The sequence below is a fragment of the Vidua macroura genome, chromosome 5, assembly GCF_024509145.1.
Source record: "Vidua macroura isolate BioBank_ID:100142 chromosome 5, ASM2450914v1, whole genome shotgun sequence".
Lineage (NCBI taxonomy): Eukaryota > Metazoa > Chordata > Aves > Passeriformes > Viduidae > Vidua > Vidua macroura.
Window position 1 is genome coordinate 67,397,480 of NC_071575.1, and position 24,532 is coordinate 67,422,011.

General features: G+C 42.5%; 1 protein-coding gene across 2 annotated transcripts; it reads right to left on the bottom strand.

Annotated features, from left to right (window-relative positions):
• Positions 1-295: 295 nt before the first annotated feature.
• On the bottom strand, positions 296-22,280 carry DHTKD1 (dehydrogenase E1 and transketolase domain containing 1). Of its 2 annotated transcripts, none has more exons than XM_053978077.1 (17): positions 22,121-22,280; positions 20,258-20,413; positions 19,563-19,774; positions 17,719-17,913; positions 16,713-16,982; positions 13,520-13,691; positions 11,784-11,982; positions 10,657-10,969; positions 9,501-9,585; positions 8,749-8,888; positions 8,227-8,377; positions 7,212-7,318; positions 6,766-6,930; positions 6,315-6,397; positions 4,579-4,748; positions 3,980-4,065; positions 296-3,534 (listed from the first exon to the last, which is right to left on the bottom strand). In XM_053978077.1, the coding sequence occupies exons 1-17, from the start codon at positions 22,278-22,280 to the stop codon at positions 3,433-3,435; spliced, it is 2,766 nt and encodes a 921-aa protein (XP_053834052.1). In that variant the 3' UTR covers positions 296-3,432. The 2 variants fall into 2 exon arrangements, with proteins under 2 accessions (XP_053834052.1, XP_053834053.1); XM_053978078.1 differs by having other exon boundaries at positions 6,826-6,930; positions 22,121-22,277.
• Between the last annotated feature and the right edge of the window lie 2,252 nt (positions 22,281-24,532).

Consider the following 24,532-nt stretch of genomic DNA (forward strand, 5'->3'; position numbering starts at 1 on the left):
ACAGAAACGGTGATTAGACATTGGAATGGGCTGCACAGGGAGGTGGTGGAGTCACTGTCCCTGTGGGTGTTTAAGGAAAGCCTGGATGTGGCACTCAGTGCCAAGGTCTGGTTGACAGGGTGGTGATCAGTCACAGGTTGGACTCAGCAGTTTTGGAGGTCTTTTCCAATCTAATTTACTTTGTGTTTCTGTGATTCTCTGAAGTGAACCTGAAAACCTATTCCAATATCATCCCACAATCACCAAAACAGGTATCCCACCTACAGAGCTCTCAGTTACAACAGCCAGTGGTATATAAAATTAAGATCATCAGAATTTATTGCAAGATTTAGATATGATCGTTAAAAACAGTATTTATTCTTTCTGAATAACTGATTTGATGCACAAGCTTGAATTCTTCCTGTATTAGGTTGAGTTACCAAAAAAGAACACAAAATGTGTGAATCATTAGGGCTCCTTCAAAACTTTGAATCTATATTTTGGATTTTACTCTGCATTTCCTAAGAAATCCTCTTAACCAAGACCTTGCTACAATACCTAAACAACTTTGTTCAATAGCTTCCCTTATCTGAAATTACTTGGAAAAGTTTTTTCTTCCAGTTTTATATACTCATAACTTAACAAATACTAGTGAGCAACTCCATAGCAATCACTTTCACCTAGAGTTCTTGTACTGTCTGACAAATGCCCATAATTATTGTGCCTGGCAGTGTACTTGTAGATCATAATCTCCAAATAATAGCTGGGTTAGTAGATAAGCTTCAGGAAGTTTCCTGTAATCATCCTTCATTCAGATTTTTAGCCATACTTATTAGAGAAGTTCATTAAATTACAGGTTTTGTTAGCAATCCCTCCTGTCTCTAAGTCACTGGCCACTGTTTTGATGATTGATAAAAGGTCCAGAGATTTCTTCAGTCCATACTGACACAGATACACCATTTCAGGTGTGCTGAACAAATGTTTCTATGTCACCTCCCTCACTGATAGAAGCAAAAAAATAAAAATGCAGTACTGCTTTCTTTGCTTATTCAAAATACTACTGTGTTCAGAAATTTTCATCTTCAATGTTCAGACTGTATTTTCTAAATCTAAAATAACATCACTGGTACTAAAATACTTGTTTTAATACGTTTTCCTGGTGTATTTTCTTTCTGAGTGCTTTTGCTCCCTTTAATGAACTGCTCAACCTAAGAGCTCATTCCTTAATATCTTTACTTTTTTTCCTGCTAGTCTTGCACTTCTCTCTGAAAATCCTGACACACCACAATACACCAATTCTGTAACTCTCTCTCTCTCTAGTTAGCTCCTTGCTATCTAACAGCACATAAACCTCACCTCTCCTTGTGTCAATGACCCACAGAATTTCCTGTCCAAGGACTGGGACCTGCTCTGTTACTCAGCCTGTGTAGCAGCTCAGGCACAGAGTGTGACTCTTGGGGTGTCCTGTGCAGGGCCCGGAGCTGGACTCGATGATCCTTGTGGGTCCCTTCCAATTCAGGATAGTCTATGGTTCTATTCTAATTCCTGCTTCTCTTTTCCCCAAAGCAAAAGCAATCCAGCGCTGTGCAGGATGTCCCAGCTGGCATGCAGAGAAGAGCAAGGCACACAGATGGAATGTGTGCATCCAGAATTGCTGGGAGAAACAGTCTCAGCCCCTCAGTCAGCACGTGCTTTGCCTTGCTCCTGGAAGCTGTTATCCATCACGCAAGAGCAGTGTTCTGCAGGCAGTCTGTGTCAGCTGACTGAGGAAAGCTGTGCTCAAGCTCTCCCTTCCTACCCCAGGAAAGCTGTGCTCAAGCTCTCCCTTCCTACCCCAGATCCCTGGGGAGCTTCATGGCACACTGATGGGGCTGGAGGCATTGAGCCAAGCAGCACTACAGAAATGGCTTTGTCTCCCACCAGGAGGATCAAACAGGGTCAGAACACTTGAGCATCCTTTATCTGGTTGGATAACCAGACCTGCACAGCCTGTGGGGGAATGGTGCATAACAAGGTCAGGTTTGGGCCATGTGAAACTCAAAACATGGGCTCTGTTCTTCCCTTGTGTGCACTAAAACTGCGGGTTTATGTAATCATCAGTGTGCAGTCAAGGCTGGTGATTGTGCTCTACAACTTCCTTGGCTACAGCTGCAGCAAAAGCAACGTTACTCTTCAGCCTCCTTTTTCTAGTTATCAGCAGAAATTTAAAGCAGAATATGCCTTGATTAGATAAAGCTGTTCAGGATGTGCAGGAGGTTGTGCTAGAGTAAACTGGGAGAAACATGACTTCATGTTGCTGTGATGGATGCGCTAATGCAGTCATGTGAAACATGACAGAACAGAGGTTACAGAGGTAACTTCTGGGTCATATGGAGTTAATGAATGAGTATGTCAGTTAGGATGAAATACTAAAGCAGGCTTCAGAGATGATTTTGGGAGCTGTCTCCCCAAGTGAATGCACACCCTGCCTGTGATCTGCTTTTTCTCACCTACCATGACTTTCCATCCACAAGTGCTGGGTCTGGTTAAACCCCATTTGTTTCTTTTCAGAAATGTCTCTGGCTCACAGTGAGTTTGGATTACTTAAGCATTGCTTGCACAGGTAACTGAGAAGAGCAAGGAGGTGCCAACTTCACCCTGAAACCAGGAAAGGAAAAATGCTGGTAGAAATCTTGTGGTGGTGGGAATGCTGCTGTGGGCAGTCAACACTGGGGTCAGCCTGGATGCCTGTCCTCCATTTGGTTTCATTAGTCTCCTATTTAACCTCAGTGGTTTTGTCCTTTATCCTTTGTTTCTCAATAAAGACTGATTCCTTTCCTTTCTCCAGATGACAGCTGTGCTGAAACCATCCCTTGGGATTTCTCACCCTCTGGGTGAGAAAACCAGTGGTGCCTGGAGCCTTCAGGAGCCATCCTGCATGGTCCCCCCAATGGAAATCCCGCTTTAACAATTCAGATACTGAGAAGAGCACCAACAGCCACAACAGATTGCATTCCTGGCCCTCAAGGAAAGAAAAAAGAGATAATCCACAACATTCTGCTATCGAAATGGCTCATTCCCAGGCATGGGAAGCATTTATTTGATCAAGCAGTACTAACACTTCTGTAGAAGGAGACACGCACCATCCCAGGAAACTGTCAAGTGCAAATAAGCAGCAAGATAAAAGGTATTCCACAGTCACCTCACCAATCTGTCCCCTGGACTGGATTTTTAACTTTATAAAGACATTTTGTAGAAAATTGTATAAGAGAAAAAGAAGTATCAGGAGTAACAGGCACTTCTCATTGTTAGGTATTCTCCAACATGAAAAAATTGCTTCATCATTACCAAACTTATTCTACCTTTTTTTTTTCCCATTTTGAGAACTAAGAGTCTTAAGGATCTAGCTTTTGTTCTTCACAGGAGGAGGCACTAAACATGATTGACATCAGGAGCAGCCCATCCATTGAAAACTTAGATAAATGTGTGTGTCAGAACATCTTCCTGCTGCTTGTTGTGGAGGGTTCCAATGCCGACTGCTGGGGCTGGTAGAGGAGGTCTGCTCACAAGACGGAGCTGAAATTTGAGTAGTGGGAAATGATTAATGAAGGACAGAATCACATCTTGAGGTCCTGATGCCTGTGATATCTGCTGTCAGATAACTGGGCAGTCCCAGCTGGAAGTAATGCAGGAAGTTATCCCTCATCTTCCAAAGACCATGGCTCCAAGGACTTTATAGTGCATGATCTGCCAGAGCAAATTGGCACCTTTGCATTCTCCTCCTACTCCCCTACTTGAGATCTTTCATTATCCTGTCTACTTTGACTGAAGACCATGTAAAATAAAGCTCCAGTCCTGCTCTTCACCAATGGTGCTATAAAGAGCAGAAGTAGCTGAAATTAGAACACACATTTGGTTTAGGCATGAAGATTAGGTTTTTTGTTAAGCACCATAAAATTTTGCATTCAAGGAGAACTTCAAACTTCATTTTAAAGACTAAAACACCCTGGGGACATCTTACCTTAAGCCCCAGCTGCTTTTCAAACCGTGGAGACACAAAGGACCATGGACCCATGTTCTGTGGTTCTTCCTGACTCCATTTGAAGACTAAAGGAAGGATAAGGGTACATAACAAACATACATATTTATCTTTTCAGCAGAGAAAGAGAAACAGTTTTTGTAGCACCTCTAGTTTTTTTGTCTTGGCACTACCTTTGAAATGAAGGCATGCCAGACTCAATTCCCTTGCAGCTCAGAACTGAATTCAAACCCAAAGTATGTCCACCATTAGGGTATACTGCGTGTATATTCTGCTTTTCTACTGCTGTTTTCAAAAGCTGCTAAAAGGACTGGACTGCAAAGACCAATGCAAAAAATACCTCAAACGGTTTGCTCTGATTTTCAGTGCTGCTTCTTGGAAGCTAACAATAGCAGAGAAAAGAGTTCTTTTAACACAAGTGATAAACATTCCTGAAACATCCCACTCCAGAAACACTTGGATGTATGAGGGGGAGAACAAAGAGGAAAAAGCCCTACAGCTCTTCATCTTAAAAGGTAGGCAACAGATTTAGTTTAGTACATCAAAGAGACTAGAAACACAAAGGTAGAAGCTTTGCTGACCTTTTGCATGGCTGTACTTGCTCAACTCTTGCTGTAGAGCTTCCAGGGGGAAAGGACAAAGCTCTTCAAGTCTCAGAATAGCTGTGCTGTGCTGCTTCTCTGCCAGTGTTTCTCTTTGCTTCACCAGAGCATAGTAATGCTTTCCAGAACACAGCACCACTTGGGTGACACTAAAAAAAAATAAAAGAGAATGTTTCCAAGTTTAGTGTTTTACAGAAACTTGATGCAGAACAGCTTCACACTTCCAACCAAAAAAAAAACAGTCAAACTTCAAAGACAACTTCACAAAGCTAAATTGCTTCCCTAGACCGTCTTTTCTCTTCCTTGCCCTCCCTTCCCTCCCACTCCCTCCAACCGCTGACAAACTAACCTTTGGGCACAGTATGCCAGAGGTCCTGTTTCTTCAGTAATTCTGGGAAAGTTACCTTACAATGGCATTACTCTCTCTTAGCTCTGACTATTAAAAATTAAACACCCAGTCAAAGCTAGTCATCTCTGTAAAAAATAAACCAGAGGGAGAGAAGTCCCTCCAGAGGACAATTCTCTGCCATGCCAAAGCAGGACTGCCTGCTGGATAGACACTACACCCTCCTGCAGTCACAGAGGTCTTGTCTGCCTAATCTTACTGGAAAAAGCAGTGAGATAAACTACACCCTTTGTGCCTCATCATCCCACTTAAAAAACCCAAGATGCTAAGGTACTTCCAGCCTTTTGATTGGGGCTCAAGATGTGAAGTGGAAGGAGGCTCAGACTTGGGTACTACTGGGGCAAGCAACAGATAAGGGGAAAATTATTAAGGCTGAATTGCTAATTATGAACAGGATTCACTGTAACATCTGAAAGTAGAGAGATGTACACACACTTTATTATTGCCCCACCTCATCAGCTCAGGCATTCCAGGTCCAGAACAAAAATTCTGGATTCAGTTTTGGGCCACTCATGACAAGAAAGACATTGAGGAGCTGGAGCCCATCCAGAGAAGTGAATGGAGCTGGTGAAAGGTCTGGAGCACAAGTCCTGTGAGAAGCAGCTGAGGGAGTTGGGGGGCCTCAGCCTGGGGAAAAGGAGGCTCAGGAGGTGCCTTTTCACTCTCCACAACTCCCTGACAGGTCATAGCCAGGTGGGAGTTTGTCTCTTCTCTCAGGTAACACACAATAGGACAAGAGGAAGCAGGTTCAAGTTGCATCAGAGGAGGTTTAGATTGGACATTAGGAAAAATTTCTTCACTGAAAGGGTCAAGCACTCCAACAGGACTCCCAGGGCAGTGGTGGAGTCACCATCTTGGAGGTATTTAAATGTCTAGATGTGACACTTGGGACATGGTTTAGTGGTGGACTTGGCAGTGCTGGGCTAAAATTGAACTTGATGATCTTAAGGATCTTTTCCAACCTAAACAAATCTATGATTCTATGATTCATGTCACAGCTGCTCCAGTGACTGTCAGCTAATGGACACGGTGCAGAGTAGGACCCATCAGGTTGGCAACTACAGTCACAAACTCCCTGTGAGGCCAAGGGGTGACAGCCTAAACACTTAATTGTTTTGCAGACAGATGTGGTAACTACCAACAGTTACCAGAGGAAAAGGAGAGGAAGTAAAACTAACCACAGTCACCTACCATAAAACATTTTCCCCTCAAAGTCACCTCTTTCATATCAACTCAAATTTGAGCTGTTGGGTAGGAGAAAGGGACAAGACATCTCTTTTGAGCTTCTCCTCTAAGAATGCAGAGCTACCTTTTAGGATCTACTGAGGAATCACCAATGACAGGCTTGAATGTTGTCCCTGGGGCCATTTCTTCAAAACTTGATACAGCAGCCTACATGGGGGAAGAGTTGGAAGTTACCAAATCTTGCTGCTTTTCCCTCAGGCCAGAGTCAGAAAGAATACTGAGACAGGGTTTTGGTAAGTACAAAATACACAGTCTCCCTTCTCCCTCATATTCGTATTCCCAGTGAAAAGTGAGATGATAAGCTTCCCAAGAACACCATCAGGCCAGGAATGAACCCTACTTCTAGCTCACCTCCACCCAGCTTTAATCCTCAACCTGTTTGGCCCCAAACAGGTAAAATTCCACTGATTTGACCCCAAAACAGCAATCAGAGAACACAGAAAAAAAAAAAAGAAAAAAAAAGAGGGGACGAGAACACAAAAGAGGATAAAGAGGAAGGCCATTTCTCAGCTTACTGGAAGCCTGAGTAACACTTTGGGAGAAGCAACAATGAGAGGTTTCCTGAAGTTTCGGACCATTTGCCTCCGGAGTAGATGGAAATACTGTGCTGGGGTGGTGGGATGCACAACTGACATGTTGACCTGGTCGCCATCAACACCCTCTTCTGAGCTGTCACACATCTGTACAGGGGGAACACAGCAATACCTTGTCAAAAGCAAGCAGTGAGACTAATATGCAAGAAAGAATCCAGGCACACGAGGCACGCTGACCTGTACAGGAACAGATTAGTAAATATCCAAATTCAAGAGAGGAACAACTTCAGAGAAGAAATGGGTTCAGCATTTAACTGGTATGATTGTGTCTGAACTGCCTCCTTGGAGCACATTGCAGCCCAGCTCCCAGAGCACTGACTGCCAGGGCTGTGCTGGGCATGGGTGACCCTGGGAGGTGTGGTGGGTACCTGTAAGAACCGTTCCATCCGGCAGGACGAGTGCTCAGGGCCTGCACCGTCATAGCCATGGGGAAGAAGAATTACTATCCCACTCTGCAGAAGCCATTTAGCCTCACCTAGAAACACAAAACGAAGAGGAAGGAAAGGATGATTTCCACAGAACGTAAAGCCACAGAACACATTACTTTGAACAAACTGCTCTGGAAAAAGAATAGCCAATTTCCACATCATTAAATACAAGCCTGAAACATGCTCCTGGCATTTTGGTCTGAGTTTCATTACAGTGAAATAACACATGCAAGGTGATCTGAAGTTTCTGAAATCATCAGGTAGCTCTGGGCTCCCAGAAGACTTAAGTCTCCACATGGAGCACATGACACAGTGAAATTTTAAAACTTCGTCTCTGCAGGTGTGATCCCAGCAGCATCCTGTGAGCCAGTCCGGGCCAACACAGCAGTGCTCATTCCTCTGAGCTCTGCCAAACCTCCTGCACTATACAAGAGATTACAATCAAATCCAGAATTTGGGTGAGATAAGAGGGCCTCTGAATTTCCCCCTATGACTACAGAAGTTTTATAGCTGAGCACTCAGAAAACATGTTAAGAGTCAAACTTAGTAAGGTCTTGTGGGGTTTTTTGTTTGTTTCTTTTAAATAATCACTATTTTCCTTCTCTATTGCTTCAGGAATTTTTCAGATGCTTTGTGAAGGAAAGGTACAGCCTATAAAGCTATCAACCATATATGCACACAGTAAAATACCCTTTGGAGAAGAAAGGCCACTACTATAATTAACTGTCCTTTTGTAATGACTGTACTCTGTGAAGTAGTCTTTCATTTTAGATGTACTGTCTTCAGAGAAAAGCTGCACAGAAGTCAGGACCTCACAAGCAAGCTCATAGGACTCCTTGAGAAAACAGAATTCTTTGTATAACATGCCCTTTTACTTGAAAGAGGAAGGAGTCTCTAAAAATGTGCATAATACAAACGATTAATTCTTAAATATATTAGTTCCTTGTACACTCACCTCCAGAGATGAAAGTGTCAAATATTATCTGGGCTCCATTAAAGAAGTCTCCAAATTGAGCTTCCCAAATTGGCAGTAACTTAGGGCTCTCAATACTCATTCCATATTCAAAACCAAGCACAGCTTCTTCAGACAAGGGACTGTTACTCACCTAACAAAAGGAAATTGTTGGGAGGGGTGGATGAGGAAGAAGACAACCAAGGGTTAAGAAGCACTGGAACCAGACAAACAGTGCTGACAACACACACTCCTAAAGGCAATTGATAGACACTGATTTTTTGCTTTTGAATGAAGGCACTGAGGGGAAAAGAATAACATTTGATCTCTCAAGGAAAAGCAAACCCCCTTGTTAAAGTTGTAATTTATAATGACAAAGAATAGGGATGCCCTGACAGTTTTTATGTCCCTGTATCTGGGGTTTGCCAGAACATACACTAGGCCTACATATGTCTCAGCAGCTTTAAAAAATGCATTGTTTCAGCACAGTTTGAAGAAGGTGGTCTTGTGGGTTACAGAACCTACCTCTAGGAAACCCTTCTGGTCTGGGGACATGTGATTCAGAGGAATGTAGGTATCATCTGTCTCTTGGCAAACCAACATTGCATGTCGTTGGCTGAAGGTTCCTCTGCCAACATCTTGTCCACTTAGTCTGATATTAAACCCTTGCCAAGCAATAAACACAACACCAGATCAGCAAGTTATGTAAAAAGAAAATAATGCAGGACATAATTCTATCTCTTGTTATATCTCTTTTTGGATTTCCCCTCATCAGTAAATCTGAGATGCAATTCTTAACCAGCAACAGCTCCAACTGTCAAGCACACAGATGCTCTGACATTATTTTGGGTAAAATGGTTCAATTTACTGAGGCAAACTGCAAAAAAAATGTGCATTCTGTATCACGTGTAAATGGAGATTTGAATTCAGGCTAGAGAGGAGGGAGAAGAAATAGTAGCATAAAGCACACAAAGTACTGGTGAGCCACACTTGTCAGTCAGTTGCAGATGTCAGCTGCACTGCTTGTGCTCAGCTCTATGCACAAATGTTTTTAGGGAGTGAGAGGGAGCTACAGTTCTTTGAAGATATTTAAGACTCAGTCTACAAATATTAGTGACACATAGGATTCATATTTACCTTCTCTTAGACCATGCAAATTGTCAAATTTATAAATCATAGCAATCTTTTTACTTAGAAACACCTAAAAAATCTAATGTTATCCTTTATTGACATTAAAGCAAAAATATTTTACTGTCTGCTGTCTACTTGCCTCTTACCTTGGCTCAGCAGAGAACCAAATGCTAAAGTTTCAGCTGTTGCCCAGTCCAGCTTTTTTCCTTCCTCCATTTTTTGAACTCTTGACTAAGCAAATAAAGAAGAAGAAAAAAATTACTATTTTGTCTTTTTCCATCTGTAGCTTTTTTGGTGGCACAGACTAATATTAGAAGCTAGGAAAAAAGCAACACACTATGGAGGGAAATGCTATATTCCTGCAGCCAGCTTAGGCTGCATCAGAATAGACAGCCTTATTTCAGCACATCCTAAAGAAGGTTGCCTGAGGACCACAAAACCATAGGTAATCCATGTGTTCACCTTCCAGTCAACAACTATGGACTGATGAATTAATCCTAGTTGGAAAAAATTTAAAATCTTAGCACAGCACAGAGTGTAGTCTTGACAGACTTCTGGTCTGTCTGGTTAGCACTGATGAAAGATACCAGGTGTAAGTATTTCAGTATCCAGAACTCTTCCCTGTTCTGGCCTGCAGAACTGCAGACAAATGATCAAACTGAGCTGTGGAGTTCTTGCCTTGGGCTGAGAAGACGAAAACATCAGTCTTTTGAAATATTCAACTCACAGCCTCTCTCTGGCTGCCAAGCAGACACCTGCACACACTCATCATCCATCAAAGGGAAACATTCACAAACCCCAAACTGATCCAAACCAAACACCAACTTAGGAGCTATCAAGCCCAGACTGTCAAACTAGGCCACATGTTGTGTAGTGTTTGTATATATAAGTTATAAAACACTCACTACTGGCTTTAGAAACTGTGTACACTATTGCCAGGTTCCTGAATCATTCCTTTACAAAGTACTCATTCTAATTACCAACTATATAAATGTTAATAACTTATCATAATAGTTTCTTTCTATTTGTAAGACTAATAAACTGTATTTTCTATAAGCTTTCTTCTTCATTGCAATAAAATATTGTTGAAATAACAAACTAAAGTATGTGGTCAGACCTGGGGAGAAAAATCTTTCTTCAAAACTGAAGGAAAAATGGCATCATCTCAGCGTTGAAACAGAGTGAGCTGTTTTTCCTAGAGAATACCATGCTATTCTCTAACTGGCAACCCAGCTGTGTTTAGACTTTTTCCTGTAACAGGTCTGAGCCATGGGATCAGAAGTATCATGATGCTCTACTCACCTGAGCATAGGTCTTCAGGAGATGGCTGTGCATCTGGAGCTCTTCGGGCACCTCCACAGACTTGGCTCCAATGAACTGCAGGAGTGGCACAGGCATCCCCGTGTCCCAGGTGGTGATTTTGGCAGAAGGTTCCACGAAGCCTTTCCAGTGAGCCTGCAGGTTGGTAGGGGGTGGGCTGTACAAAGTCATGTTGGCAAGGTGATCGTTCAGCTTGGAATAGCACGTGGTCTTTATCTCAGACACTTCAGCCTCAGTCATGAGCCCGGCAGCCGTGAGGTGTTCTGCATACGTGTCTGGGATACTCTTACGGGATCTGCCAGGGAGGGAATCAAACCACATAGATATTAAGGCTAAAAGCAGTGTCACAAGAGAACAAGGAAATACACCTTACTACAGTCAGGTACCATAGAAAATTCATATAAATGGTGTCCCGGTGCATTATACTTATTTGCATGAAGTTCAATTTCCTGGCATTTTCAAAAAGATAATAGTTCTCTTAGAGATGTGTTTGACAACTCTTTATTAAAAAAGTGAAAGTGCTGTAGTTGGCAGTTAGAGGTAAAAACAAGTCAAAACTCCCTCTGTGCTACCATGCATATTTTCTTCAGAGAAATTCACAGTAGGATTTCTGCATTGGAGGGAAACAAGGCAGCCATTCAAACTCTTCACCTAAAATACCAGAATTCACTGGCAAGTGAATTTTTGTGTGTTTTTCTTCGGGGATAAGGATGGAATCTGAATACATTTAAAGGCTGATAAAGATGAGTCCCCAGTGGAAGTAGCAGGACCAGACAAAGACAAGACAAGCATCACAATGGCTTCCTGCCCATTCTCCCACAACATGCACACTTCCCCTTGGCACACAGAAGACAACTTTGCCCTCTGATTACCAGTGGTCACAAATTTGAAATCCAAGAGCTTTGTCCAATATTGTTCTCCAGAAAGCACCAAGCCACACATTCAAGAGGCAACAGTAATGACTGCTCATTAACATCTTATTATGAGACTTGTACTGTAGTCAAGGGCTGCTGACAGTCCAGCTTGCATAAAGACCTGTGAATATGTCAAAAGATCTCATGCAGAGACTTCTGTTGCAGCAGCAAGACTTGAGGTGGTGCAACCCTTACCTGATGATTTTGTACATGCTGGGGTTGGTGAAGAAGGGCTCATCAAGCTCATTGTGGCCCCACTGCCTGTAGCACAGCAAGTCCACAATGACGTCCCTGCGGAACTGGCGCTGGTACTCCACAGCCAGTCGTGTGGCACGGACAACTTCCTCAGGATCATCCCCGTTCACATGGATAACTGCACATCCAACGATTTTACCTGCCCAGGGATTCAAAACACAACAGCAATCACACCCAACCCCTTCCAAAGTAAGCAGACACACACCTGCTCTGCTGAAACTACAGACAGCCCATGTGAAGTAAGTATAATAAAAACGAATCAAAAAGAGATGTTCTTTGTGATGAGAGCTGGGGTAAGGAGAGGAGTCTTGCCTGAGGGAACATGCAATTAGCCCAACCTGTTGTATTTGTCAGTTTGAGCACAACTTCTTTACAAGCACTTTGTTCCCAGAGGACTTCCTATACACAGTTCCTGCATCATTTAATCTGCTAGTGTACAGGAACTGGGAGAGAACTACTTGATTGCTTCTCTTTCAAACAGAAATTGAGTTTTAGTTCCTTCTTATCCTAAGGTATCGCTACTATGAATTCATATAAGCCAAAAGCAACTTTCTCCCTTATTAGTAGGGAGTATGATTCTGTCCACTGCTCCTCCAGGCAGAAAAATCTCTTAATTAAAAGAACACTGTAAAATTTCAATATCTTAACACCCTCTCCTGTATGACAATTTGGTTGCAAGCAACAGTGCTCCTTTTGTACTTTATCTGTCCAAATTCTGGAAACTAAGATACTTCAGCCATTCCTGGCTCATGTCAAATTTTCCTCCCAAGGAACATACTAAAGCTCAGCTACATAACAGCCCCTCCTCACTGACAGGTAAGAAGAAAGGAAAACTAAGGATGGAGGCAAAAAAAAAAACAAACCCAAACAAAAACAATCCATAAAACAAAACCAGCCCAGGGAAAACAGTAATAACATATGCTATCTACCTTACCAGATTTAATGAATCTACTTGTTTGGTTTGATGAAACCATAAGACAAACCCTTGATGTTAGGTCAAAAGCATACAAAAGAATATTTTTACTTATAGGAGACATATACAAGATAACTAACTGCTATGTCTCTGATCTTACTGGTAATACATTTGTTTATCACTAAGAAAGACCAGTCCAAAACAAAGCCTCTAGTTCAGGCATAGAAAGGTCTTGAGCTTCATCTTTAAATTGAAAGCTCAACAGGCTCACATGACAACAAACAAAACAGAAAGAATGGAGGAGTATCTGACATAAAAATCTTGCTCAGAAAATACACTGAGATGATTTTTATGAAATTTAACAAGACATATTTAAAATAGATCTGTTATATACTCCATTGCCATACTTTTTTAAAAGCTGTCAATAATATGACAGAAACTGAGTTATAAAGACTTCACAGAAATCTTGCAATTATTTTATCACATCCTGTAAAAATGTGACAAGATTTTCCCTTGATATTTAGTCTTTGCCATAAAGCAGATAGGGGAGGGCATATTTTTAGCATCTGAATTGTTGCTAGTAGGAGAGAATAATAATAATAATAATTTTAATTCCTACTCTACCATGAAACTGGAGTTATAATAATCTCTCCCTAGAGCTGACAGGCAGTTGCTATAAAAAGTCCATTGCACAGCTTACACTGCAGTTAAAAATCCTTTCTGAGACAACAGGCAATCTTCCTTGTGATTCAACCCTACCTACCAATGTCACTGCAGTACAGAGATGACCTTCCTCGCTCTGGAGGAGTGGTATAGCCCAGCTGGTTATTAACAATCAAATGGATGCTCCCACCAACTCTGAAATGTGGTAGATTAGAGAGGGTCAGTGTTTCAGGAACAATCCCTTGTCCAGAGAAAGCAGCGTCGCCATGAACCTACATCAGGGAAGAAGATGGAAAAGTCTCATTAGGAAACACTGGAGGAACAGCAAAAGCAAAACCATAACTCATTAAGTAAGACCTAAATTGGGTACATGGAACAGCCACAGGACCCACTTCTTAATCCCTCTCAGAATACTGTTTCCATGACTTGAGAGTTTATGTAGCCTTATCACTAACACAAGGTCATGGCAGCCAACATATGTACATGAATGCCTGCTGTAATCCCTACCTGGAACTGACCTATAATCTCTTAAAACTGATTCAACCAGTGTCCAGGTGACTGCAAGCTTCCTGGCTATGGCAAAGCTGCAGCAGTCAGAGGCAAACCACTGACCCCTGAACAAAAGGAGCCACTCACCACAGCATTTACTACACCTTTGCTGAAGTTGAATGTTGGTGAACTGGGACTTATGCCCATTTCCACCTTACCAAACAGACAAGAACAGAAAAATCAAGTGGAAAATGAACTGAATGTAAGCACTCAAAAACAAAGAAAAACTTTCAGAAGGAAATAAAACCTAAGTTCTTAGTTACTAGCAAATAAATGCTGCAAATAAAAAAAAATAGTTTGGAAGGGGAAGGGAGAATACTGTGATAGCCAACCCAGGTTTCCAACAAAGGCTAGAGGTACTGGAGTGAGTATCACCTAACATCTCAATGCTTTGGAGACAGCTCTCCATTGATGAATATGATGACAGTTTCCTCAGAATGCAGACTCAATCATTTGCAAATTAAAGTCACTATGCAGATTGATGTACTTCCTTGTTGAAACCAGATGACACTTCTGCTTTCTAGCTATGGAATAGTGGTTTCAAGCCTTAAGAGACGTCTGCAAGTACACCAAGATAACAGAGGTGCAATCAGCCAGTGAAACAGCAGCACTGGGTTTTATACCATTCCAGTACAGATTTTTAAGAGGTATCACAGCAAAACAAAGGTAACTACTGCAAGAGAGACAAGCCAGCATCCCCACTCTATCCCTTACCATGCTACATTTGTTCCTGAAGTGTTGGGTTTTCACCTTTCCCTCCTGGTTTCTTCTGCTGCCTGAGAAGACTACATACCTCAGTGACAGCATTTGAGTGAAGACCCTAAAACATCTGAGAAAACTTCATGGCCTTTAGCACTTCCCAAAGCATTAAAGCCTAAGGACAGTGACTATCCAACTACACAAGACTGTTCATCTGCATCTCAAACCCCAGAGGATTCAATTCCTGTGATGCAGGTAGGATTTTACTCATTCTACCAAAAAGATGAAAACAGTTTTTGCTAGGGCACATTTTTCTCTGGGCTGCATTAGCAAAAAGATAAAAGCAAAGTCATCATCAAGTTTAATTCACCAAACAGTGACCCTGAGGGTGGAATGTATTTCTAGGAGATCTTACTCCCAGAATTAATTTCAAATCATAAACATCAGTATTTGCCTGATGTCCAGGAAGTAGAGTTAAGGTATGTGAGAAGGTGAAAAATAAACCGCTCTCCAGCAGAGATGGACAATTAAATACTGCAGAGATGTCCATGGTAGGTAACCAAGAAGAGTTTTATCATCCTTATAAATTCTGAGCACATTGAAGTTCCAGAAGAGAAGACCTTCAGACCCTGGACAATGAAGTTCACCACTGACAATGGCACCTTAACTGATCTTTACTCATTCTCCCCTCAAACTCTGGTACTGAGGCTTGTGGAAGAAGAGAAAAAATGCCAGTATAAACCCAGAGTGTCTACACTCTTTTCTCACGAGAAAGCACTCTAAAAACAGAAAGTTCAAAGTCAAACTCTCAAACCAAGATTCTGAAACAGAAGGTACCTGCTTTCATCTCTTTCTTCTCAATTAGCTGAATGAGAGCAGTTAACAGTTACAACCAAAAATTTGCCTGTTTTCAATCTCACTTGTGTACCTTTTAAAGACACAATCACAAGTAATGATGATACATTTTCTTCCTTTTAGGAATACTTTGAATCAGTTTACTAACATGGAGGTGTTTAGCACAGAATCAAATCTATCTCTTCTCTGCTATGCAATGCTCCCTATCACTTACCCCCACAAATCCTAAGTGAAATTTTTCTTGGATACGGAGGGTCCATTTATCCTGAAGAATTGTTTTTTAAAGAGTCATAGTACTTTCATTACTACATGGTGAATATTTACTATTATGAGAAAGAAAGAACAGTATCTTCTCAAATTAAGAAATACCTGCACTGAAAGATGGAGACACATTGGGAAGCAAAAGCTGGCTGCACTTGCAAGCTCTAAAGTCTTTTTAAAATAAAAAACTAAGAACCCCAACTTGCCCAGAATATTTTGTATTCTCATGTCTGCTTTTTCACAATATCCTACCCTTCCAGAAGAAAGCAAAACATTTTTTAACTGAAATATGTTTTCACTCCTACATGTAACTTTCTCCATTTTGTTTGTTACACTTTACAGAACATTTCTGCCCAACTTGTTTTTAACCTTGGCTTTAAAATATTAAGAGTTCAATTCACTTGTTTTTCCAAGTTGAAGTTAATGCAAGAGAAGAAAATTTATCAGGGAATTATTTAGGATTGCTTCTACAGCTATACAAGTCAGTTCAAGGAGTAAAAACAAATTCCAGCAGAGTCTTCAACAGTACCATGACAAAATGACAAAATTCTAAATCCTCCTGAACATTCTGCAGCCTTGTTGACAGTTCTTATCCAAACCCATTAATTTGAAAAAAGGCTTCCAGTGGCAGCTTAAATGCAAAAGTGAGGAAAGGCATGCATTACTCTCAATGCAGAATATTATTAATATAAAGGGAGGTATCAGAATCAGTATTCAGAAATCTTAGAAATGTAATTATTTAAATGCCAGCATCATCACAAATGCCATCTGCTTGATCTTCCTTGCCCCACTCTTTCCCCATAAAGAAGATCCCAGCTCTTGACATCATACATTAACTCAGTTCTGTTTGATATTTCTATGTACACTCCTGTTCACATTCTAGTCCAGCAAGTCTTACAAATATAAATGACAATATGTGAGCAAAATACCTGCAGGCAAATAACTTTGTCCCCAGGCTGTGCAGAACTCTCTGGGGAGTAATCGCCATCGAGCAGAGTCTGTTGCCTGGCTCGAGTCTTGCCCACAGCCACTGGGTTGATGGCTTCTAAGTGTGAGGGGTTGGGGAGCAAGGTGACATGCACAGGTCTGTGGGAGCCAAAGTCCAGATCGACAGAAGATGTCAGGTGGGAAAGAACGTCCCCAATGGCTGCCGAATTCTCTGGAAACTCACTCAAACCACGCATCTTGCGGAACATGAGCTGCAGGGAAACAGATTTGGTTAAAACCCTTTTCTAATTCACTGACAGGTTGAAAGAAATACACTCTCCTACTCCTGAAATTGCAAGGATGGTTGTAAGTAGCAGCACATAAAACCCTTCATTAGAGTTCTTTTAAGAGTGTCCTGCACAGTTCACTGAAGTGTTGATAGGAAGGGAGAACACTCTCACAACAGGTAACATTTTATTGCTCCAGCATTTACAACATGGCAAACTTTTGGGGGTTTATTTTACTGCAAATAAACCAGGCAACTGCCTGTGAGATTACAGATCTCTTGCTGTCTTAGTTTGCAAGATGTAGCTGGGGCTGTGTATTCTATTGCCATCTGTTAGAGGTGGAGCAGTTATCTTCTGTTATCTGGGGACATATTTTCTCTTAATGGGCCAGTGAGTGTCCCTGCATGGCTGATAAAATTCCATCATCCCATTGGGAGATGCTCTGCCCAGGGGGAGGAGCCAAGCATTCCTACCTGGAAAGAATCTGATTTTTGGAACACCAGAAGCAGCCTTGTCCCACTGGACTCCCAGAAGAGCAACTTTCTTTTCTTTTTAATTTTTCTAATAAAAGAACTGTTATTCCTACTCCCATATCTTTGCCTAAGAGTCCCTTAATTTCAAAATTATAATAATTCAGAGGGAGAGGGTTTACATTTTCCATTTCAAGAGAGGCTCCTGCTTTCCTTAGCAGACAGCTGTCTTTTCAAACCGAGACACTTACCTCAGGAGGAAGCTGAAGTAAGCCCACAAGCAGATTAAGCCTCCCCCGATGAGGCATTCCAATGATGATATCCGTGACCCCGCTGTACGCACACATCTTGAACAGCTCGTGGAAGAAGCCCATCATGCTCTCTGCTCCTTCACCACCGTATCGCTTCACTGTGGTAAACTTGGTGGCCAAGAAGTGATCAAACTCCTGTTAAAAACAGGACAACTTCAGTATTAGGCTACTTTAAGCAGCAGCCTTCTGTTTATAAAATTGAAATATAATTTATGTTTATACCCTTGAGGCATACAAATCTAAACATACCCCCGGAAAGTCTCAGCTCACTCTCCATCCACACAGTCTGAGACCAGAAGCTATGATGACTATAAAAAATCAGCTCTAAGCAGAAAAATGTTGCATTGAGGACCAAACTTTCTCTGTCTCACATGGAAGGTACTTCAAGAATTCTAACACCAGATTAATTTACAAATTCCTTGGTAGTTTACCTGTTTTAGGTGGAAATGTAGGAATGGTGCTGTTTTACAGTATAAACCATAATGATCTTGAGAGACAAAGCAGTAGCAAAACAATGTTTCGGTTTGATTTACATTAGGCACAGTCCTTATTACATAGGTAGAATGCTTGGGAGAAGAAAAATAAATGAATCTGTATTTACTTCATTTTTGTCTCACTTCACTCCATTCACTTCCTAGAAAGCTCTAATAAGTGACCAAGTTTTGGAAGCACTGGAAATTTCTTTCATTTTTGCAACTAAAGACACAAACTAAAAGAAGTCTGTGACTGAGAAGGGAAGACTAAGCCATACCCAAAGATCTGAGCCAACTGCTAGTTGAGCAATATTCAGTTCTAATGAATAATGTATACAAAACTGATCACATATAAAAGCAGTTTTTTTCTGTCACAGTTAAATTATATACTTTTAGTATAGCTCTGGTCATACTGAAATTGAAGTAAAGCACATCAGGGTCCCAATTTCACCCTCCTGTGTCACCATCAAATTCCTCCAACTGCCAAAGAGGCTACAAAAAATACAAAGTGGGCCATATACTTCCATTCAGTCATTGGTAAATATTACATTTAACACTCCTTCCACTTGGAAAACTGGAAACAGGGACACTTTCACAGATCCTGCTCTTCTACCTTTCCAACCTTCACAGATCCTGCTCTTCTACCTTTCAATCATTCTGGATAACATGGGAAGAAAAGGGGGGAAATTAAAACTTTTCACAGTACAGAAGTATTGGAATAAATTTTCTCTATACGTTTCAAAAGTGCATAAATATTTCACTTCCTTATAGAAGGCATTGAACAAGGGGTCCTTGCTGAAAAGCACCATGTCTGCCAGTGCTATATGATAGCATCAACTATCTAGTTGATGTCTGCATCAACTCTGATTTGCTCTTCCAAAACCTTGAGTGACAGCATATTTTAAGGACAGTGAAACAGATCAGCATGAGGGTAAGAGGAAAACACAGAACAGCTAAGCCAGAGCACAAGATTTCACAGAGCTCTGCTCAACCTTATGGTCCCATTAGTAACATTTAATATGAGCTGTCAGATCATTAATCTAAGAGTATCTCACTTTTGAAGACTGATTATTCATGGGTTTACAACATCATTAGTTCAGTAACAGCTGGTAAATTAATTCAGCAACAAACTCCAATGAGATTCCTGCCTTGCACTGCTTCAGGCAAAACCTTGTACTTCTTCCTCCTGCACACTGTCAAAGCCTTTCAGGACAGTGATTGTACTTTTTCTGCATTAATCATGTCCAGAATAGTAAAGGATCCATGACAGACTCCATGACTATTACAATCCAGTAACAGGGAACAAAGTACCTGGGACTCCAGCATCAGTTTGCACAAGTGCTTTTTCTCTTCAGGTGTAAATGCTTCTTGCTTTAGCTCTTCAAACCTTTTAGCAAACCATTCTCTCTCCTCCAAAGTTGGAAGCTGGCTTGTTTCTATGGAAATATGCCCGCAGTATATATGGTCAAGATAAGCCATCACATCCTCTACAGAAGCCTCCTCTTTTCCCATGTTTATAAGTCCTGGTGGGAAATAAATGTTATTAATCACTTTGGGGGAGGAGAGGAAGCACTAAGGCCTGTTTTGGAGAAAATAAAGCTATGAGAGAGACCACCCTCCTTTGTTTAAGGCTGCAGCAAGGCTCTAAGAGAGACAAGAAAAGACAATTCTTGACTTCTGCCCCTGTACTTTCAAACCTTCACTACAGCATTAAGTATTGTGGTAAATCATGGAATGTTACAATAACGCAAGAAATTAATGTTTAGCCTCAGTAGTTGTAAGAACAAGCACAAATTTTCATTATTTCCTAAGATGCTAGAAGGCAGCCTCTCACTGCACCATGATTTCTGCAACAGACATATGTATGCTGAAGTTGACAATTTTCTGTTCAACAGTTTTCATCACTGATTGAGCCACCACTCAATATCTGACTCTTCCACAGAGGCCACAGCCCCTCAATAAATCACCCATGAACAGAATTTGCTGTGATAAGGCTGTGGTCTCACCTGTAGTAGCGAGAGGACCCTGAAGAACTTCAGCCAGCTCTTGGATTTCAGGTACCATGTTCATAACAGCTTGGTCGGCAAACAGTGGGTTTATTTTGGCAGCTTTGTGGCCATGTTCAGCATAGGCAGTTATTAAACGAGCAAGACCATGGTCAACTAAAACCAAAAAGAAAGCAGAACAGCATCACAAACGTGCTCAGATTAAATCCACTTACAGCATCAACACAGGAATGTTTTGTCTGCTGGCAACCATCAAGGTTCTGGCTGGAAAGAGAGCTTTTCTGTGCACTTATTTCTGTCTTATTACCCCACAACAGCTCCCATCAGCAAACTGCTAAATCTGCTCCTCCATACAATTTTCAAGCAAGTACACTCTAGACTTCCCCCACAGCACAGGTTAGGCTCCTGTAAACATATGCAAAGCTACTTCATTTTGCTTTGAATCTCTCTACAACAGTAGCGAACTAAAACCACTACAAACAGGTATGTCCAAGTCAAGATCAGCACATTACCAGTGTATAGTCTTATTTCCTAAGCCAACTCAATCCTATCACTTATGCTTCCTTGTTCCTTGCTGGAATGACAGGAGGATTGGGTCTTAACAATAATTCAGGTCCCATAACTTCAAAAAAAAACCAAAGTCTGTCTGCAGGAGCCAAGAGCATATGCTGAGCCAAATGTGGTAAGAATTATTGACATGGGTAGAATTTGACCAGCTGAGAGGTCACACACACGTTACTCTCACTGAGCACAGCCACAGACTAGGCTGATAAACTGAAAACAATAAAACATACTGCAAGCACAACTTGCTACAAATTAATGTCATGAACCAGCTTATAAAGCATTCCTAATGCGGAGGGGTTTTTCATCCTGGTAAAAACGCAGCACTGACAGTAGTCAGGTCTGAAGGCTTTTATTTTTCTAAACAATGGAATTCTCATAGCACAAGGTTATTTGTCAGCCCATTCAAAACAGCCCCTTTTCTCTACTGGGTTCTACAACAGAAGGACATAACCCAGACATAAGGCTAACAGTGCCCACAATGCTCAAGGAGGCCGTTTAAATGCAATTTTTAAAATGTTACAGAAAAATATGTTAATAATTAACAAGGAGGCTACTTTGTGACTGGCTTCGGTGTCCAGGAGTTACAAACTGGTTTCACTCCTGCTCCTGGGCAAAGGGTTTAAATCCTACCAGGGTCGCCAGAGTAAAGTTAATGCAAGCACCACACTCCTATCTAGAAGAGCATTCTGCTTGAAATCACCTTTCTGCATTGTAAAATGGAGCTAAAAGCAACACGGGACTGCTGCAGGAGAGAGTTACCTGTATTTAATCATGGAATCCTAGAATGTTAAGGGATTGAATGGGACCTTATAGACCATCCCGTTCCAACACCCCTGCCGTGGGCAGGGACACCTCCCACGAAATTTTATCCCATTTGGCTTTGAACACCGTCAGGGTTGGGGCATATCCACACATATGAACAGGTTGGGGCATCCACCCAACCTGTTCAGTGTCTCACCACCCCTCAGTTCGGCTAGTTCAAGCCCCACGATAGAAAAGGAAAATGACAGGCGGGTGGCAGAGGTACTTCTACGAGCAGCAGAACTCCCCGAGAGCCCATCGCTGAGCAAACTTCAGCACTCGGCGCTCTCACAGCCGCTTCAGCCCGCGGAGCGGGGCCAGGCACCCCGGGCTTGCAGAAACCACAGCCAAGAGCTCTCGGAGCGGGTCTGCTCCGCGCTCTGCCCCGCCGGGAACAACACAAGCAACACCTCAGAGCGCTCGCTCCGTGTCCCGACCCCGCTCCGGGGCAGCCCCCGCCGCGCTCCCTCTGCCCGGCGCGGCCCCGGGATGTCCGACCTGCTCTGCCGGCGCCGCGCTGCTCCTGCGCCCGCCCGCCCGCCGCCTTCCGCGGTTTGTAGCCGTAGACGCCGCGCTCGGTGCGGTACCAGCGCCTCGGGCCGCCCCGGCAGAGCGCGCAGCGCACGGCCCGAGCCCCCGCCGCGGCCGCCATGGCCATGGCCGCGCTGCCCCCGCGCCGCCACCGCCCCCGGACCCGCCCCGAGCCCCGGGGGCGGCGCCCGCAGCGGGGGCGCTCAGCGGCTCCTGCGGTGCCGAACGGAACGAGAAAGCACACGATGTTCTGGGCTCCAGCGAGGCGATCTGGAGGGCTGTGCCCAGTTCTGGGCTCCTCAGCACAAGGGGGACAAGGAACTGCTGCAGAGGGTCCAGCGGAGCCACAGGGATGAGGAGGCCTCTGGAGCATCTCTCCAGATGCGGGAGCTGGGCTTGTTTAGTCTGGAGAAGTGAAGATTGAGAGGTGATTTCATGAATGCATATAAATGTCTCAAAGGTGGGTGCCAAGAAGTTGGTGCCAGACTCTTTTCAGTAGTGCCCAACAACAGAACTAGGAGCAATGACCATAAAATAAAACCCAACATGAAGAAGAACTTTTCATTGAGAGTGGCAGAGCACTGGGACAGGGTGCTCAGGGATGTTGTGGAGTCTCCCTCTGTGGAGACATTCACAACTCACCTGAATGTGTCCCTGTGTCACCTGCTCCAGGTGACCCTGCCTTGGCAGGCGGGTTGGACTGGATGATCTCCAGAGGTCCCTTCCAACTCTACACTGGTGAGACCACACCTGCAGTGCTGCATCCAGCCCTGGGGTCTTCAGCACAGGAGGGACACGGCCCTGTTGGAGCGAATCCAGAGGAGGCCACCAAGATGATTAGAGAGGTGGAGCATCATATGAGGAAAGGCTGAGAGAAATGGGATTGTCCAGCCTGCAGAAGAGAAGGTTTCCTTGTGACTTAATTACAGCTTCTAGTACCTGAAGGGAGCCTGCAAGAAAAGATGGAGATGGATTTTTTACAAGAGCATGTAGTGACAGGACAAGGAGGAATGGCTTCAAACCAAGAGAGTGTAGGTTTAGATTAGGTATTAGGAGGATGTTCTTTGCTGTGAGCAGGGTAAGGTACCAAAACAGGTTGCGCAGGGAAGTTGTAGATGCCCTACCTGTGGATGTGTCCAAGGACAGGTTGGATGGAGTTCTGATCAACCTGGAATAGTGGAAGGTGTCCCTGCCCGTGGCAGGGGCTTGCACAAGATGATCTTTAAATGTCCCTTCCAATCTCAACTTTTCTGTGATTCTGTAAATTTTGTGTGAATGCAGGTCTGGGGTACTGGCAAGTTCCCTTTCTGAATGCTTGGTTGTGCTCTTGTAGCCTTCACAATGAGGAAATCAAAGAGTATTTTTTGTCCAAATCAAACCATGCTATTTGCCTTTGGAACAGGTGGAACTGGATTTCAGAACTGAATCAGTTCCGACACCCCAGTTGGTCTGGGATTTTATGATATTCACAGTTCTTGCAGAGGGGCCACTTGTGTTCCTTGAGGGCTGTATGGTTGGGTTTATGCATATTTATAAAACCCAATGTGGGAGAAAAATATAAAAATAAATGACCTTTAATGTTGCAAGGAGGGCAAAAGGATACAGTGACAGAAGGACAGTGGACATGTGGCCCATAAAGTGAAGTGTAGTAGGAATGTGGCTGGGAATATTCTTTTTTTTTTTCAATTAGAATGAAGGAACCTTAAAAATAATGCTGCAAGATGATGTGATTTTTTTGAAGCTGACAGTGGAGAGGGAGAAAACATTGACGTAGTTAAATGTTTCCATTCTGTGCTTGGGGAAAAAGACAAATGTTGCAGGGAGATTACAGGATGATGAAATACTTTTCCACAGTTCTTAAGCAAATACCAGTCAAACAGCAGATATCAATGTGGTTTTGCTTTGAATAATATAAGCAGTTAGTTGAATATTTCATAATTAAACACTGATACAAATAGGCTTGAACATTAAAAATTTTCCAGTTTCTCCAATGAGATGTTTCAGACACACAATGTGGATCACAGAGAACTAACTGAATATTTGTATATATAAGTTCACTTAATAGAAGTTTAATAAAGTCTAAGCAGGTGTTTATGAAATATATATCTCATCAAGTCAACTTGTTAGGGTTTTTATGTGAATCAAAATCCAGTTAATAAAGATTTAAAGTACTTCACAGATTTGCCAGCATAATCATCTTGTGTAGGACAAGATTACATGTGACAAAAACATTGCTGTAGCTATATCTAGGTCATGGAAAGGTTTTGTTGACTTTGATTCATGTCTAAATGTGAGAAGGTGGTACCTGTGCCAGCAGAAACACCACTGCTGAGGGCGTAGGCAAAGTGACTCTCCCAGCCTGGCCCTTCTGGCACTAAG

What these genes read in the sequence shown, in the direction of transcription:
- DHTKD1 (XM_053978077.1), bottom strand. Translation starts at nt 22,280, where the DNA reads ATGGCCATGGCGGCCGCGGCGGGGGCTCGGGCCGTGCGCTGCGCGCTC. An exon ending in ACAAAGTTATTTGCCTGCAG is followed by an intron (nt 13,692 to 16,712) that starts GTATTTTGCTCA and finishes TCCCTGATGTAG; the next exon opens with GTTCATGGCGACGCTGCTTT. An exon ending in ACCAGAAGGGTTTCCTAGAG is followed by an intron (nt 8,378 to 8,748) that starts GTAGGTTCTGTA and finishes TCCTTTTGTTAG; the next exon opens with GTGAGTAACAGTCCCTTGTC.